The sequence below is a fragment of the Echiichthys vipera genome (assembly GCF_963691815.1).
Source record: "Echiichthys vipera genome assembly, chromosome: 14".
NCBI classification, from domain to species: domain Eukaryota; kingdom Metazoa; phylum Chordata; class Actinopteri; order Perciformes; family Trachinidae; genus Echiichthys; species Echiichthys vipera.
Window position 1 is genome coordinate 5,095,959 of NC_139839.1, and position 17,429 is coordinate 5,113,387.

The 17,429-nt window shown below is 45.7% G+C and overlaps 2 protein-coding genes across 2 annotated transcripts; both read left to right on the plus strand.

Annotated features, from left to right (window-relative positions):
- Nucleotides 1-5,260: 5,260 nt before the first annotated feature.
- LOC310956289 (neuronal acetylcholine receptor subunit alpha-10-like) lies at nt 5,261-16,708 on the plus strand (the record flags this gene model as incomplete). Its single annotated transcript, XM_083926472.1, has 6 exons — nt 5,261-5,306; nt 9,528-9,673; nt 9,770-9,924; nt 10,049-10,295; nt 10,383-10,668; nt 15,960-16,708. 6 exons carry the CDS (start codon nt 5,261-5,263, stop codon nt 16,706-16,708), a joined length of 1,629 nt encoding a protein of 542 aa, XP_083782598.1.
- Nucleotides 11,516-13,545, plus strand: LOC310956804 (E3 ubiquitin-protein ligase TRIM21-like; the record flags this gene model as incomplete). Its single annotated transcript, XM_083927177.1, has 2 exons — nt 11,516-11,616; nt 11,843-13,545. Exon 2 carries the CDS (start codon nt 11,857-11,859, stop codon nt 13,543-13,545), a length of 1,689 nt encoding a protein of 562 aa, XP_083783303.1. The 5' UTR covers nt 11,516-11,616; nt 11,843-11,856.
- Nucleotides 16,709-17,429: the final 721 nt, after the last annotated feature.

Genomic DNA, 17,429 nt, shown 5'->3' on the forward strand with positions numbered 1-17,429 from the left:
ATGCTCCTAGAGGACACTTTAGCACACGTTTATGCTCCTAGAGGACACTTTAGCACACGTTTAGGCTCCTAGAGGACACTTTAACACACGTTTATGCTCCTAGAGGACACTTTAACACACGTTTATGATCCTAGAGGACACTTTAGCACACGTTTATGCTCCTAGAGGACACTTTAGCACACGTTTATGCTCCTAGAGGACACTTTAACACACGTTTAGGACGGTGTGTTGACGCTCGCTGATGTAAGGATGATGAGAGTGAAGGAGGCAGTGATGAGCAGTGATGGTTGTGAGGATTACAGCTGTCAATCACACGTCCACCCAGATAAGAGGGCGCGTGACCTTCAGAGGTCAAACCGCAGATAATCCAAACACACACACACACACACACACACACACACACGCCTTCACTGTGAAGATCCTGCTGCTGCTCACACACACGTCAGTTTCATATTATATCTGATTTCACTCCTTTATTGTTTGCTCTGCTCTGTTTTATGTCTTATATTCTCATTTCTACTTGAGTGTTTGTCTTTCATGCGAGTGTTGGAGCCTAAGAACACGACAAAAAAAGAGCTGAAGCGTGAGATTTCTGTACGCAGAGGCTGAAGAACGACTTCAAATGATGTCGAAAAGGCAAAATTAACCATTTTAACCCTTAAATAGATTAAATGTGAGGTTACTGAAGCGCGTCTCAACATTTTGTTTTTCCATTTCTGTCGTTTTTTAAGTTTCAAATGTGTGAAAATACAAATAAAGTCGGACTGATCGGCTGATTTGATACAACAAAATTATTTGTAAAATTATATTATTTTCATATTTAACATTTCATGAACACTGAGCAGTCAATAAAGAACATTTTAAAGGTTTTACAAAGAATCGTGAAAGTAAACAAAAATGGCGGATCGGTCAGAATGGAGACGGTGACGAGATTTCTGATTCAGAGTTATTTAATTATTCGTTTTTTTATCTTAATTTATGACTTTTTTTGCGTAGAGACTCTTCTCCTGCTGCTGCAGAGGTTTGCTGTTATTTTCAGCAGCATTAGTGGTTAAAAAAGACCTTTGAATGCCTTCACCGTGCTTCCCCGAGCTAACCACTGTTAGCCACGTCCGGCTGTTAGCATCTCTCCTGGATATCTCTGTTAATAGTTGTTTGAAGTTGTTGAGGAAAGTTGTCTTTACGTTTCTTTCCCTTGGCGCAGAGTGAAACTACGATAAGTCATCAGAGCAGTGTTTCCTCCTTCTATTTTTAAAAAAACACCACCGCAGCCAACACACAGCGTGGACGGCAACCGGAATCAAACCAGCGTCCCGGTCCAACGTCCTGCCAACAATTTCAAAACAGACTTGACTGTAACGGACGCACGAAGACAGCAGCGTTACTGATCTACTGAACACACACACACACACACACACACACACACACACACACACACACACACACACACACACACTCAGGTCCTATTGACTTAACATGCCATCATCTGCTCTTTTGCACTTAGCCGTAACGCACACGATTCTGGCCATCTGTGCATATGTGACCCGCTCGTTACCATGGCGACGGCGGCGTTGGTGAAACAGATGAAGATGACGATGCTCTTGATGATGATAATGAATATGTGCTGCATTATGTGCGTGTGTGTGTGTGTGTGCGTGCCAGCTGGCGTGCTCTCACGTTGTTAGCGCTCACACTTTAGCTCCTCGGGGAGGGGGGGGGGGTGCGGGGGGGATGCGGCCACACAAAGTGCTGACTCGTGTGCTCGTCGGACCATTAAGACATTTGGACACTGAGCGGAGACAATAGGAGGCGGAGCCGCAGGTTGATTTACACAAAGACTTCAGGGTCCTGAGGATCCCGTCTGACAGGAAACAACACAAAGGCATCGTCTTTAACAGAGGGGCTGATCGGGCGTCACTGAGCGGATCTGTGTCGGCTAAAGCAAGCGATTCTTTACTCTGTGTTTGGTCCCTTTAGCGTGGCAGTGGTGCTGTCCATCTGGGGTCCTATAGTTGGTTCTTGGAGCCATTGAGGAGGTTCTAAAGGTCTCTTATGTGGTTCTAGTAGGTGTTTGGGAGGTTCAAGTCATCATTGTGGGGGTTCAAGGGATCACTAGAAAGTTTATATAAGTCCTACAGATGACAGGTCATTTAGGGGGTTCTTGAGGAGGTTCTAAAAGTCATTGACAATGTTCTAAAGGTCCTTTAGGACGTTCTAGTAGGTGTTTGGGAGGTTCAAGTCATCATTGAGGACGTTGTGTTCTGGGGGGTTCTTAAGGTGGTTCTTGTAGCAGTTGAGGAGGTTCTAGAGGTCCTTTAGCTGGTTCTAGTTGTCATCGAGGAAGTTCTAGAGGTCTCTTATGTGGTTCTAGTAGGTGCTTGGGAGATTCAAGTTGTCAGTATGGAGGTTATGTTCTGGGGGTCCTTTAGTTGGTTCTTGTAGCCATTGGGGGGGGGGTTCTAAAAGTCCTTAAGACAATTCCAAAGGTCTCTTTTCTAGTTCTAGTGGGAGTCATCATTGAGGGGTTCAGTTCTGGGGGGTTCTTAAGGTGGTTATGTAGTCGTTGAGGAGGTTCTAGTGGTCCTTTAGGTGGTTCTAGTTTGGGAGAAAGTTGTCATTGAGAAAGTTCTAGAGGTCTCTTTTGTGGTTCTTGCAGATGTTTGGGAGGTTCAAGTCATCACTGTGGGGGTCCTAGGGGGTCACTAGAAAGGTTATAAAAGTCCTACAGATGACTGGTCCTTTAGGGGGTTCTTGTAGGTATTGGGACAGTTGTAGGGGTCCAGTAGATGGTTTTAGTGGGTCTTAAAGATATTCTTGGGGTTCTGCTGCCTGCTGGAGGTCGATGGAAGTGTAGCTTCTCTTCTCTTCTTTAGCATGTTGAACACTTATGGGAGATGTAGACAGCACCAGGAAGGCCCTTTACGAGGTTCTAAGGGTCACTGATAAGGTACTTTAAGAGGTTCTAGTGGTCTAGTGGGTGTTTTGGAGGTTCAAGTGCTCATTGAGGAGCTTACGGGGGACCTTTATATGGTCGTAGCGCGCCTTCAAGAGATTCAAGGGGTTCTTTAGTAGATGTTAAACACCTGTGGAAGATTCTGGAGCAGCCGTGCTCGCTGCCCCGATCACCAAACACCAAATAAGGGAACATCTTTGTAAGAATGGTGTTCATAGAGATCCACATCTCAGGGGCCCAATCTGTGACCAGGACCATTGAAGCCATTCCCAACACCTCACTGAGACACTTAGTGTTGGGTTTCACGTTCATTTGTCACCGGTCGGGATAAACAACGTCAGATTAAATGGAGTCTGGCCGTGGTTGTTAGGAGCTCTTGCCTGGGATGAAGGTGTTGGACACAGAGACAGGAAGAATGTTGTGTTGTGTCATTAACACGTTATAAATCTACGTAATGTTCCTTTCAACATGGAACTGAAAAATAAGACGTTTCTGTTTGAGCTGCAGGAACATTTTTATTAGTACAAGAATATTTTACATTCTTCTTTATGGACTCTAACGTTCACACTCAAACCACAGTGAATGCATCTACTAACATGTACTGTGTGTGTGTGTGTGTGTGTGTGTGTGTGTGTGTGTGTGTGTGTGTGTGTGTGTGTGTGTGTGTGTCATTGTCATGGACGGATCATGAGACAATGGGCCCCTGGGCACAGATCAACTGCCCCCCCCCACTCTGTCTACATAGAAACAAGACACTTTAGTCTTTTTATGCTCATTCTTAGTCACATTTTAGTATTTTTGTTTGTCTTTGTAATTGTTTTGCATCTATTTGTAGTCTTTTATGCATCTTTTTGTGGTGTTTTTTTAGTCATTTTTTTCAGTAAATCCAATACTTACTTACTTTGGGAAAAGGCTGTTGATGAATCTTTTCCACCCTCGTCTGTCTCAGGCCGTTCTTTCCAGCTGTTTCAACGTCACCCCTCGTTCTTTAGCTTCTTCTCCAGGTGTTTTTGGGTCTTCCTCTGCTTCCTTTGCCTCGTGGGGTCCATGTGAGCGCCTGTTTGCTTATGGACTTTTGATCTTTTCTTAATGTGCGACCGATCCAGCTCCATTTCCTCCTCAGTAGCTGTGCCTCCATTGGTTCCTGTTGGGCGCGTTCCCTCAGGTCGATGTTATTTCTACGGTTTGGTCAGAAGCTTCTGACGACACGTCTCAGGCAGCTGCTGATCAAAGTCTGCAGGTTATCGGTGGTGTCGGTCGTGCTCCTCCAGGTTTCAGATCTGTATAACAGCACGGATTTGACCATATAGTTAAAGATTCATCTCCCATGCAATGTGCATCAATGTGTAGTTTATTAAATCCAATTCTTATGTCACATGGAAAACATAATCACTAAAGGTTATGGAATTACGGCCCGTGTGGTGTTTTACACCTTTGAATTCCCTGAGATATAAAATAAAGCAGGTTGGACGTTTTTGCATTTTTAAACCGTCATCACTCAGTTGGGATTAATGGGAAACAAAAGTTATTTTTATATAATATGCAGAATCTTTGCACTTACAGATGTACACAATCTGCTGTATCCTCAAAGTTATTCCAGTCAAAAGCAACTGGACTTAGTTATTTGTCAGGAAGATGTTTCACAGCTCATGTACGACTTAAATTGCGTTGAGGATAACGATGACCTGGACAAATGAGAACATTCACAGGCTTATGGACAATCTGCTATTTTTTTGTAGCCAGCACGTCTTTACAATGGTTGTAATGATCTGATCCTCTGGAGGGAAACATGCGGCCCTTGATCCAAAGGGTGAGTCTAATGACACGATACACGCCCTTTTACGAGAACGTGGAAACCCCGGCTTCACTAATGAACTCTAATGTCAGCTTCCAGGTGGCGTTTAACTCTGCTTGAGAGTCTGTATTAGTCGATCCCGGTTATCCAGAGAAACCCTGCGGATGTTCAGCGTGCTTCATAGTTCAGCCCTCTGGTCATTGATAAAAGAAATATGGACTAATATCAGAATGATCCTCTAAAGACATGAACAAACCCATCACACATGTTTGTGTATAATCAGCCTGGAACAGACAAACAGAGCCGGGGAGAAGCTCATGATGAGAGATCCTGTTCTTCACGTGTGTCGTAGCTTCACTTCCACATTTCCATTTTTGTACAAAGGATGCGAACACTCTCCCTCTTTCCAGCCACGGTGGAGTTCAGTCATTTATTATTTTCCTGTTATCTGAAGGTCGTTGAACTGACAGTGGTCTTGTGTGCTTCCTTTTTAGTCCAAGGCATGTTGTTAAATGTGTGTGTGTGTGTGTGTGTGTGTGTGTGTGTGTGTGTGTGTGTGTGTGTGTGTGTGTGTGTGTGTGTGTGTGTGTGTGTGTGTGTGTGTGTGTGTGTGTGTGTGTGTGTGTGTGCGTGTGATCAGGACTCTTTAATGTCTCCTCCTGCAGTTATGAATCTCTGTCCTCGTTGTTGTTGAGCGTTCACAGCAGGAAGCAGACGTTTGAATCACTGTTGAGTTTCTCTCTCAATCAAACGTAGGGAAGTGAATTTTTCTTTTTTTTATAATTCTATTAATTTTAAAACTGCAGGTTTGGGGCCCAAGATAAATCTGCGGGGTCATGTTGGGGTCATACGATAATTAAAGGATTAAGAAAGAATAAAAATCCCTCTCAGGTCTTAAAACACCGACTGACCTCTCGAGCTGTTCAAATGAAAACAATGAAGTGAACAGTTAGAGTCATTTTACTTGTACTTTTGTTACAATGTTATTCACACGGGGGAGTTTGTCTGCAGCAGAGGAGCATCAGTGCAGACGCAGATGCAGACGGAGACTCAGACGCGGACTCAGATGCACATGCAGGAGCAGACACAGATGCAGCCGCAGACACAGACGCAGACACAGATGCAGCCGCAGACACAGACGCAGACACAGATGCAGACGCAGATGCAGAGGAACCAAATGTGGGACAAAGAGTTTGTTTGTATGGGACAATATGAGACACATTACCAAGTCTAAAATGTTGATATAACGTCTGAATAACCTAGAAAAACATCTCTGTTTTGCCCTTCAGCTCGTTATCCTCGTGAGTCCATCCTGATCTCTGAGCTCTGTTGTGTTTTACTCTCATTGTTTTACTCGACGCGGCACGTCTAGGAGCGGCACGCTTTTGTAAAGCACGTTTGCACGTGTACGAGCACGAGCGTGCGCACGTGTACGAGCGCGAGGCCTACGGCGGCTCTGAGGTCATTTCCTGTGCGCCTGTTGGGACGTAGAAAAAAGAAGGAGGGACCATGCGCGGACATTTCAAACAATGGCGGTGAAAGGTTCACGTTGGTGTGATGCGGAGGTGGAGTGTTTACTGCAGATTTGGTCGATGAAAAGATTCAAAAACAGTCAACAAGACGCACAAAAACTCCGAGGTCTACGGAAAGATCTGGAAACAAAGCCACGCATCGCCATGACGTCATCAATGCGTGTGACGTGTTACGGCGTGATGACGTATAGGCAGCAAGAAGCATTCTCCGAGGCCCAGGTAGTGTGAGTACAAACGGGCCTGGAGGACCCTAAAGCACGGGGCACGGGACAGACGCACAGTGGGAGGGCGCCCTAAATGCCTTTTCCTCTGTTTTTCTCTACTGTGCTGGCGGCGACTGAACCTCGCAGAGAGCACAGCGCAGAGAGCTCATCATGTGAAGGCCAGGAACAAAATATTCCCCTGCGACCTTCCAGGAAGTCTCTTTGGCGTCTAACTTCATTCCACAGATGTCTAAAGACGACTGACAGTAAAGACAGATAGTGACGTCTCTGTCCAGATTTTTTAAAAACAATTTACACAACTGAAGTGTCGGCTGCTGACGGCCTTTCACTATTTACTTATATGGTTACAGGACTGAAGATGCAGCTTGGTCCGGTGCTGTCAGCCTGATGGTGCAGATTCGTTATCTGCTCAGACTAACAGCACGTTTATGTGATATGAACATTTGAGTACATAAATATAATTCAGCTTCATCTCATAATTGTAGAATCATGTCCGTTGGTTTCCAGCGTTCCTCTGATTCGACCACACTGACTGGACGCTGAACTTCACCAGCAGCTTTTATCCGTTTATCGTTTTGTCTGTTTGCCAAATCCAAACACTCACAGACTCTTAATGTGTGTTTGTGTCGGACTGTCAGGCTTTAATTAGGATGGTGAAGGGGGTTTGACTGGTGCTGTTCTGTGTCACAAGGTTCATGAAGCTTTACTTCCACTTTAAACACGTCTCAAGTAGTTTAGGGACCGACTAACTTCAGCCCCATCTGAAGTTATGAGGTTCTTCCTCTGGGTACCATGAACAATACCTACAGTGAATTTAATGAACACTGGCTCTTAGTTCATCCCGAACACTTCTACAGACAAAAGTGTTGATTCCTGTTCTGAGCGGCGTCACAAAAAGGGATGAGACATGAAAAAAAAGGCATTCATGGTATTGCAACGACGTAGGACGGGTTTGTTGGATTGTCTAGAAAGTGGCAACAATTGTCAGACGCAGCCTCAGTACTGTTGTAGCTGCTGGTGTGGGGGGAAAAGGGTTTCAGATGCACTTCATTTGAAGCTTAGGGTGCCCTCAAACTGTCTGTCCCTCCCGTGCCCCAGCACGTTTCACGGCTAAAGTCTGGTTCCTTTGACCAGTGTGAGTGCAACCGTACCACGTCTAGGAGCGGCACGCTTGCCGTCCACGGCCCGTTTGGGAGAGGTGGGCTTTTGTAAAGCACGTTTGCACGTGTACGAGCTCGAGCGTGCGCACATGTACGAGCACGAGGCCTACGGCGGTTCTGAGGTCATTTCCTGTGCGCCTGTTGGGACGTAGAAAAAAGAAGGAGGGACCATGCGCGGACATTTCAAACAATGGCGGTGAAAGGTTCACGTTGGTGTGATGCGGAGGTGGAGTGTTTACTGCAGATTTGGTCGATGAAAAGATGCAAAAACAGTCGACAAGACACACAAAAACTCTGAGGTCTACGGAAAGATCTGGAAACAAAGCCACGCATCGCCATGACGTCATCAATGCGTGTGACGTGTTACGGCGTGATGACGTATAGGCAGCAAGAAGCATTCTCCGAGGCCCAGGTAGTGTGAGTACAAACGGGCCTGGAGGGGGGGACAAGGACCCTAAAGCACGGGGCAGGGGACGGAGGCACAGTGGGAGGCCCTTAGTGGCGCTAATAATCAGATAATACACTGATAATCACAACGCCCCTGGTTTCGATTCTTGCTGCAGACCTTCATCACACGTTTTCTCCCCTCTCTGGGTGGTCTTGTCTTTTGTTTGAGTATAACCATGGAAGTTCAGATTTTAATGTTGTAGGAAATATGTTGACTTAATGTTTGATCCAAAATACAATTCATATCATATCTGTTTGGCAACTGAGCTGCTTATGCATAGAAAACAATGCACTGGTCTCCATGTTAAAGGTTACATCTGTAGAACGATCAGAACAGCTCCATCTAGTCTCTCAAGATCGTCGTCTCAACAACAAAAAAGAAGTCCAGCAGTGGGGTTGCCAGGTTGGTCAGACCCGGCTCAGTAGCTCCAGGAGACCGGAGTCTGTTTGAGCCTGTTTGAACCCGTCCCCTCCAGAAAATCACAGCATCAAAACAAGGATTAGAGGAGTTTGACTCACAGTTAGCGTTAGCCGTTAGCATTAGCCGTTGCAGCTAAGTGCAGATGAAAGTGATGTTAGCATCAAGGAGCAGCGTAGCCATGTGGGCGTGCGTTTGAATGGCGTTGAACTCCAGAAAGTCATTGTCAAACCGATCAAAAACATTTTTAAGTATCAAAAAAATACATAATTATTATGAAAAACAATACTTTCATTCTGTACCATTTATTTCTTTTTAATTTAGCTTTTAATAAAGATTCTACACATTCAACCTTTGAGTTTCTGCCCTTCACTCACTTTGTTTTCAGGCTTTAAAGGAATTATCAGTCTGCTGCTGTTCTGCAGGCGTTTCTGATTAATGTGTTAAACCTTTGGAGACTGTCGGGTTAATTGAACTGGGAAATGTGATTTCCATGTGTATGTGTTACGGTATGCGTGTGTGTGTGTGTGTGTGTGTGTGTGTGTGTTCAGAGTGTGTGTGTTTCTGTTGGATGGACTGAGATGCAACATGTGCAGCTTGAGATATGAGACGTTTCAGGATTAAAGCGTCTCGCTGCAGAGAAGAACGACTTACATACTTACAACCTCCTAACATTCAAAATAATGTGCACGAGAGTCACGTTGACATAAATGTAAAGATTTACATCAAAGTCTGGAAAGTCCAAATAGGGAAATACTTGCGTAGAGGTTTATCAAATTGTTGAAAATAAGATTTCAGGATAAGATTAAAACATTAAACAATGGATCCCATCTGCTCCTGGGGTCAAAAGTCAATATTTCCAAACAGTGAGCGATGATTCCTGCATAGTTAACATTCTTTAAAGGGTTCATCCTTTAAGTTAAGAGAGCAGAGCTTGGATCAGGATATTTAATGGATACCCGACCTGTAGTTCATCTCTCTCTCTCTTTCTGTTCTAGTTTGTTTGGCTGCTCACGGTCGCTACGCTCAGAAGCTGATGAATGACTTGTTCTCCAACTACACAAACGCTTTGCGGCCGGTGGAGGACACCGACCACATCATAAACGTCACCCTGCAGATCACCCTCTCCCAGATCATCGACATGGTAACCGTACCCTGACAGATCCAGATGTCCATGTTGTGTGTTCAGGCCCGTGCTGATGTGTGTGTGTGTGTGTGTGTGTGTGTGTCCTTTCACCAGGATGAGAGGAACCAGATCCTGACTACCTATCTGTGGATCCGCCAGGTGTGGATGGACGCCTACCTCACCTGGAAGAAGGAGGACTACGACGGCCTTGACACTATCCGCATACCCAGCAGCTACGTATGGAGACCTGACATTGTGCTGTATAACAGGTCGGTGCGGCCTCCTGCTGGCTGAACTGCCCCATTACTGATGTATGAGTGTCACTCTTCAGGCATCCCAGTCTTACTTAATCCCGTCTCCCCTGTTGCTTCTCTCTGCCTTCCTCCACCACAGTGCAGATGACGAGTTCTCCAGCTCCATGGAGACCAACGTGGTTATTAGTAATGACGGCAAGGTGATGTGGGACCAGCCAGCCATCACCAAAAGCTCCTGCTCTGTGGATGTGGCCTTCTTCCCCTTTGATTTGCAGCAGTGTCACCTAACCTTTGGCTCCTGGACTCACAACGGTAACCAGATGGACTTGTTCAATGCCTTGGACAGTGCCGACCTGGCCGACTTTGTCCCCAATGTGGAATGGGAGGTGGGTGAGAACCGTGTTCATGTGCTCAGAACAAGACATCATTCTTAAATGTAATCTTTTACAAAATAAAATTATTCATCTATTCAGGTTCTGGGTATGCCGGCCAAGAAGAACGTCATCCTCTACGGTTGCTGTTCGGATCCATACCCGGACATCACCTTCAGCCTCCACCTGAAGAGACGCGCCTCCTTCTACATCTTCAACCTCCTCATCCCCTGCATGATGATCTCCTTCTTGGCTCCACTGGGCTTCTACCTGCCGGCTGATTCTGGTGAAAAAGTCTCTCTGGGCGTCACAGTGCTGCTGGCCCTCACCGTGTTTCAGCTGCTGGTGGCTGAGAGCATGCCGCCCTCCGAGAGCGTCCCGCTGATAGGTGAGAAGACTCAGGAAGCCCTGGATTACGTTACGTTTTCTTAGAGTTGTTAATTTATTGAGAAATATTGAGTGTCAAGCAGGTGGTGGTCATGGTGCTTGTAAAACATACAAAAGGCACAAAAGGCACTGTTCAGTAGACCAGGTACTATTTCCAAATGGTCAGATTCCTGAGAATAATCCAGCTCTGACACAGCAGATCATTTCCTGTCATCAATGGCTGGATTGCAAATGACAAAAGACAATACTGGGACAGAAGCTGTGTGTGTGTGTTTAAAGGCACTGACTTCAAAGATAGTTGGCAGCGGATGTGATAACATCACAGGAACACTGTGTTTGTGACGAGCCGTTTATCTGAGCCCTGTCAAACTCGTCCAACTGCTTCTGTTCAGCACGTTCTGACTCTGGAGCCGATGCATCCGATGGTTTAGAAATGTATGTTTTGCAAACAAATTCAAAACTGCCCTCTATTTCCTCCACGTTTTAACCTTTTGACAATTACAGTCTAAACACACTTACACACATACATACCTTAGACTGATTGAATGAGAGTTAAGGGAGTGTTGTGGCCTTTTGACCCAAACATAAACTTCGTTTTTATATATTTTAGTTTGACCTTGAAATTCTACGGGCTGGTATAAATTAAGGGTCGCAAAATCTCCACCAACCCAAAGGTGCACCTACAAACCTTCCTCCAGTTTGAATTCACTTAGTGCCAAAGGTTTGTCACTATGCCAAGACCAGAAATGCAGCGAAACGTCATTCTGAGAGCTACATTTAGCCACGCAACACTGGAAAGACCGGAGTTTCAACATTTCACAGATGAAAGTTTGCCAGAGCGGCAGCAGAGTTGCAGTCGAGATGAGTGCCAGTTTCCTCTGAAGGATAAAACTGAACTGAATTCATCAGGACTTTCTCAACAACACAGCAGAGTCTCGGCAAAACACCGGTGAGTACAGCTGACGACACTTACTGTAGTTCAGGAAGTAGCATCAACTCGTACTACTACTCAAGCAAGATGTTGTACTCATTTAACTTTGTTGACACTGGTCAGATTTAACTTTTTTAATTTAACATTTAAGTGTACAATGACATGACATATATTTCCTTAGTGTTACAGGACTAGCAACTAGCTAAGCAAATAATACCTGTTCTGTTTTTTCACACTTTGTTAGGTTGTGTGTAGAAAATGGCTGCTGCTGTGGGCGCTCTGATGACTGAAGATCAGTTTATATGCTCCATCTGTCTGGATGTGTTCACCGATCCAGTCGTGACACCATGCGGACACACCTTCTGTAAGAGCTGCATCACTAAACACTGGGACATCAAAGTCCCTTCTCAGTGTCCTATGTGTAAAGAGGTTTTCTACATAAGACCTGAGCTGCGGGTCAATACCTTGATCTCTCAGATGGCTACTCAGTTCAGACAGCTGGCTCAACCGGCAGCAAGCAACAGCGACTCTGAGCAGCAATGTTCCCGATCAGAATACGTTTCTTGTGACATCTGCATTGGGACCAAACTGAAGGCCGTGAAGTCCTGCCTGGTGTGTTTGGCCTCTTACTGTGAGGCTCACCTGGAGCCTCACCTGACAGCTTCACGTCTGAAAAATCATCAGCTGATCAATCCTGTGCAGGACCTGGAAGACAGAATGTGTAGGATTCACAGCAAACCTCTTGAGCTGTTCTGCAAGACTGATCAGATATTTGTCTGCATGCTCTGCATGGTTCTGGACCACAAGACACATGATGTTGTTCCTCTGAAAAATGAATATGAGGAGAAAAAGGCAGAACTGGGGAAAACAGAGGCTGCAATTGAACAGATGATCCAGAAGAGACGACTGAAGGTGCAGCAGATCAAACACTCAGTGGAGCTTAGTAATAAAGCTGCTGGCAAAGAGAAAGCAGAGGGTGTTCGGGTCCTCACCGCTCTGAAGGAGTTTGTTGAGAAAAGCCTAGCTGAGCTCATTGACACAATCGAAGAGAAGCAGAGGCCGATAGAGCAACAGGCCAACAGCTTCATCAAAGAGCTGGAACAGGAAATCTTTGAGCTGATGAAGAGAAGTGCTGAGCTGGAGCAGCTCTCACGCTCTGAAGACCACCTCCACCTCATCAAAACCTTCCCGTCCTTAAATGCTGCTCCACCCACCAAGGACTGGACAGAGGTCAAAATCTGTCCTCCAACGTATGAAGGGACCATGGTGAGAGCTGTGGATCAGCTGGAGGAGACGCTCAGTAAAGAGATGAAGAAGGTCTTTGAGGCTGAGCTGAAGAGGGTCCAGCAGTATGCCGTGGACGTGACACTAGATGCTGCTACAGCGAATCCCTGGCTCGTCCTGTCTGATGATGGGAAGATAGTGAGCTGTGGAGAGGTACTCAAGGATCTCCCGGACAATCCAGAGAGATTTACTCATTACGCCAGCGTCTTAGGAAAGCACAGCTTCTCCTCGGGGAGATTCTACTATGAGGTTCAGGTTAAAGGGAAGAGTAAGTGGGATTTGGGAGTGGTCAGAGACTCAGTCAACAGGAAGGACCAAATCACTCTGAGCCCTCAGAGCGGTTACTGGACGATCTCTTTAAGGAAAGCAAATGAGTACAAAGCTCTCGCTGACTCCCGTGTCCATCTCTCTCTGAGGTCACATCCTGAGAAGGTGGGGGTGTTTGTGGATTACGAGGAGGGTCTGGTCTCCTTCTATGACGTTGTTACCGCAGCTATCATCTACTCCTTTACCGGCTGCTCCTTCCATGAGAAACTCTACCCGTTCTTCAATCCCTGTAATAACGATGGTGGTAAAAACTCTGCCCCTCTCATCATCTGCCCTCTACACAACATCGACTTTAATTTAATGGAAATTTACTCAAGAAGACGAAAAATACCATAGATGACAAAATCGCAGTCAGTTGCTATGGTGATGGTAAAGATGTGGGAGTGACTTGGAGTGGAGACTATGAACGCTCATATGCATTCAATGCCTGATTGCTCTGTTTTTCGATCTCAGCCAAACGTAAAAACTACTTTTGTAATATTCTGTATCTTTTTTACACTATTTGCTCTCAGGTTTTAATGCACAAATGTATACAACACGATTCGGTGTTATTTAATGTCACATACAAAGTGTTAATCTACACTTTACACTGTACATAACTGTTGCTTCCTTGTGTTTTTCTTGATATTGTTCCTGCAGCAACACACCAGTCGGAGCATGCAGGCTGATCTTATCTTACGTTGGGTAGTCCTGCATAGCTCGCATGACTTCTCTGACTTATCGTTCTGTGATAGGGGGAAAAAATGCTCTGGCCTGTTTGTATTTCTTTAAACCAGGGGTGTCAAACTGATCCAGTTAAGGGCCGTGTGGCTGCAGGCTTTCATTCCAACCAATCAAAAACACACCTGACTCGACTTACCATCACCTGATCTGCCTTCACACAGTTGATTTGTTGGACTAGGTGTGTTTTTGATTGGTGGAATGAAAACCTGCAGCCACACGGCCCTTTACTGGATCAGTTTGACACTCATGCTTTAAACCAATCACAATTGTCTTGGGCGGAGCTAAGCAGGCGGTGCTCTCGTCGAGGGCCGGACATCCAGCCATGCTCTGCACATCCAGACGAAATGTTATGTAATCTATTCTAGTGAAGTGCCAACAATATTTGTCTTCAGGAGTGTCAAAACATCACAAATTGATGTAATTAATTGTGTTAAAGTGTTTTACGTATGTCTGTTTTCTGTACATATGAACTGCAATGTGAGTTTCTCTCTTCTTTGTAACATTTTAAAATGAATAAACCAAAGTAAAATGCTTAGATTGGTGTTTAGTCCATGCGTCAATTATTTACGAAAAGCTCTAAAAGAAAAATACAATGAAAAACAATCTGTCATGTCATTAAACCCATTTTTTCTCTGATGTGCTGTGAGCTGCAGAACTCCAAAATGGCTGCCAAAGAACATAAAGAGTAATCTTCAAAGCCTCATATACTTTTGAATATTCTCTCCCATGATATAATATTTGATTATTCAATAAAATACAGATTCACACAGTGTTTCATAAACCTGGTCAGATTTAAAGCTTTAGAAAGTGACACATTTCCACTTCCAACACAGAAAGACACAATAATGTCTGAGGCTGAGTACTTCCTTAATAGATCAATAGATACAAAGATACAGTATGTTCTGTTTCTTTGATTACAACAAATATTTAGTTCTGCACTTGTTCAAAACTAAACGGTGTCAGTCTTTTTTACGCTTTGGGTGGAAGTTTTTTTAGGGCGCCCTCCCACTGTGCGTGCGTCCCGTGCCCCGTGCTTTAGGGTCCTTGTCCCCCCCTCCAGGCCCGTTTGTACTCACACTACCTGGGCCTCGGAGAATGCTTCTTGCTGCCTATACGTCATCACGCCGTAACACGTCACACGCATTGATGACGTCATGGCGATGCGTGGCTTTGTTTCCAGATCTTTCCGTAGACCTCTGAGTTTTTGTGCGTCTTGTCGACTGTTTTTGAATCTTTTCATCGACCAAATCTGCAGTAAACACTCCACCTCCGCATCACACCAACGTGAACCTTTCACCGCCATTGTTTGAAATGTCCGCGCATGGTCCCTCCTTCTTTTTTCTACGTCCCAACAGGCGCACAGGAAATGACCTCAGAACCGTCGTAGGCCTCGTGCTCGTACACGTGCGCACGCTCGTGCTCGTACACGTGCAAACGTGCTTTACTAAAGCCCACCTCTCCCAAACGGGCCGTGGACGGCAAGCGTGCCGCTCCTAGACGCAGTACGGTTGCACTCACACTGGTCAAAGGAACCAGACTTTAGCTGTGACACGTGCTGGGGCACGGCACGGAGGAACAGTGGGAGTGCGCCCTTAGACGTCTTTCTCATCGATAAGAAGGAGGTCAAATGACAATTATGTTGTTTTTTTTAAACTCAGATCTGTTCAAACAGAGGAGAAATACGAGGCTCGAACCTGAAATCATATTTTGAAAGTGTGTTACGTAGCGTCTTAACAGCCGGACACTGTGGCTGTTCTTTACTGCCTCTAATGACATGAGCTGAGAAAGCATTGTTAAGTCGCATCCATCCGATATGAGAGATGTTTCACTTATACACTACAGTACAGAAATAGCTTCAGTGCAATGCTAAGCCAACTCCATCCATCCATTCATCTTCCACCTCTTGTGCCCATCGGAGAGAGTAAACAACAACAACAAGACCAGCAACATCAGCCTGGGTCAAAGTGACTTCTTCTGAACACTTTCATTTTGAACTCTAACTGATCTACAATTTCCTCTTTCTACAGGAAAGTACTATATCGCTACCATGACGATGGTCACCGCATCGACGGCGCTCACCATCTTCATCATGAACATTCACCACTGCGGCCCAGAGGCCCGTCCCGTCCCACAGTGGGCCGAGCGCTTCATCCTGAACTACCTCGCCCGCATCTGTTTTGTCTACGAGGTCGGCGAGAACTGCCTCGGCGGGTCTTCGTCGGGGAAACAACCTCCGTCACAGGAGTCTGAAGCGCCGGCAGCCAACGTCAACAATACCAAGGGAACAAACTGGGATGTGAACGGGCAGGTGTGGGGGGGGAGGGTCGAGGAGGAGGAGGCCGGGGTGTCTCTGAAGCTGGGGCGGGATTTGACCAATCAGACAGAATGGAAAGAGGATCTGTTTGTGACCATCGACCACTCTGAGGAGGACGGGGCTGCTGGAGGACGTGTAGGGGAGTGGGAGGAGTCTGACAGCGCCTGCGGAGGAGGAGGAGGAGAGCGTGGCGAGGAAAAGAAAGGTGTAGGAGGTGAAGGGGCAGGCGGAGCCAGGGTGAACAGGAGGGAGATCTTGGTGAAAACCCAGTGCGTGTGCCAGCACCAGGGACTGCGCAGGAACGTTGAGTATATTGCCAACTCCTACCAGGACCAGCGAGCCGCACAGCTGCGCATCGGGGAGTGGAGGAAGGTCGCCAAGGTCATGGATCGCTTCTTCATGTGGCTCTTCTTCATCATGGTGTTCTTCATGAGCATCCTCATCCTGGGGAAAGCCATCTGATGGAGATCCATCTTCAAAGGTTCACAAGAGAAGGAATAATAATAAAATATGCTCAAAAAGAAATAATTTAAGGTTCCCATTAAATCTAAATACAGTCTTAATTTCACGAAACAAAGGAAAAATGAGGGTTTTTGTTCAAATCGTTAAAAAGTTCAGGTGAGTCTAAAGGTTCAATCCATGATTTGTGTGTACAGCCGTAAATCTTTACTCTCCGTGTTAGCAAACAATGATCGCAACCAGAGTTTAAAATGTAGATGTGTGGGTTCAGGGGTGCAGATCATAACTTAAGCAGCCTCGTGAGCACATCCTGATCTCTGAGCTCCAGAGACCAAATCGATCAGCGCTGGATTTGAGGCAGGTTCAAGTTCGACACCAACGCACGTAAATCCAACCTGATCTAGCCACATTTCCAGACAGTGGTAGCGCTAATTCTGTTAGCCGCTCACTAACTCTTTGTTCTCTGGATCCTTCTGTTGAATATGGACCGGGCTCCTGAAATTGGGCCTTTGATCCGTAAAGTCACGTTAAACACAAAGGGAAAATCTCCTTTACCCACATGTTGTTTCCTTTCTGAGCTTTGCCTCCACACTGTTAGCACGTCACACGCTTCACTCATCTGATTGGTTGGTTTGGCCCGTGTGTTGGTGACAGACAGATGGTTCATCCAATCAGAAACCAGGATTTTCACCCCTTCACATTAAATAATCTTAGTTTCATAAAA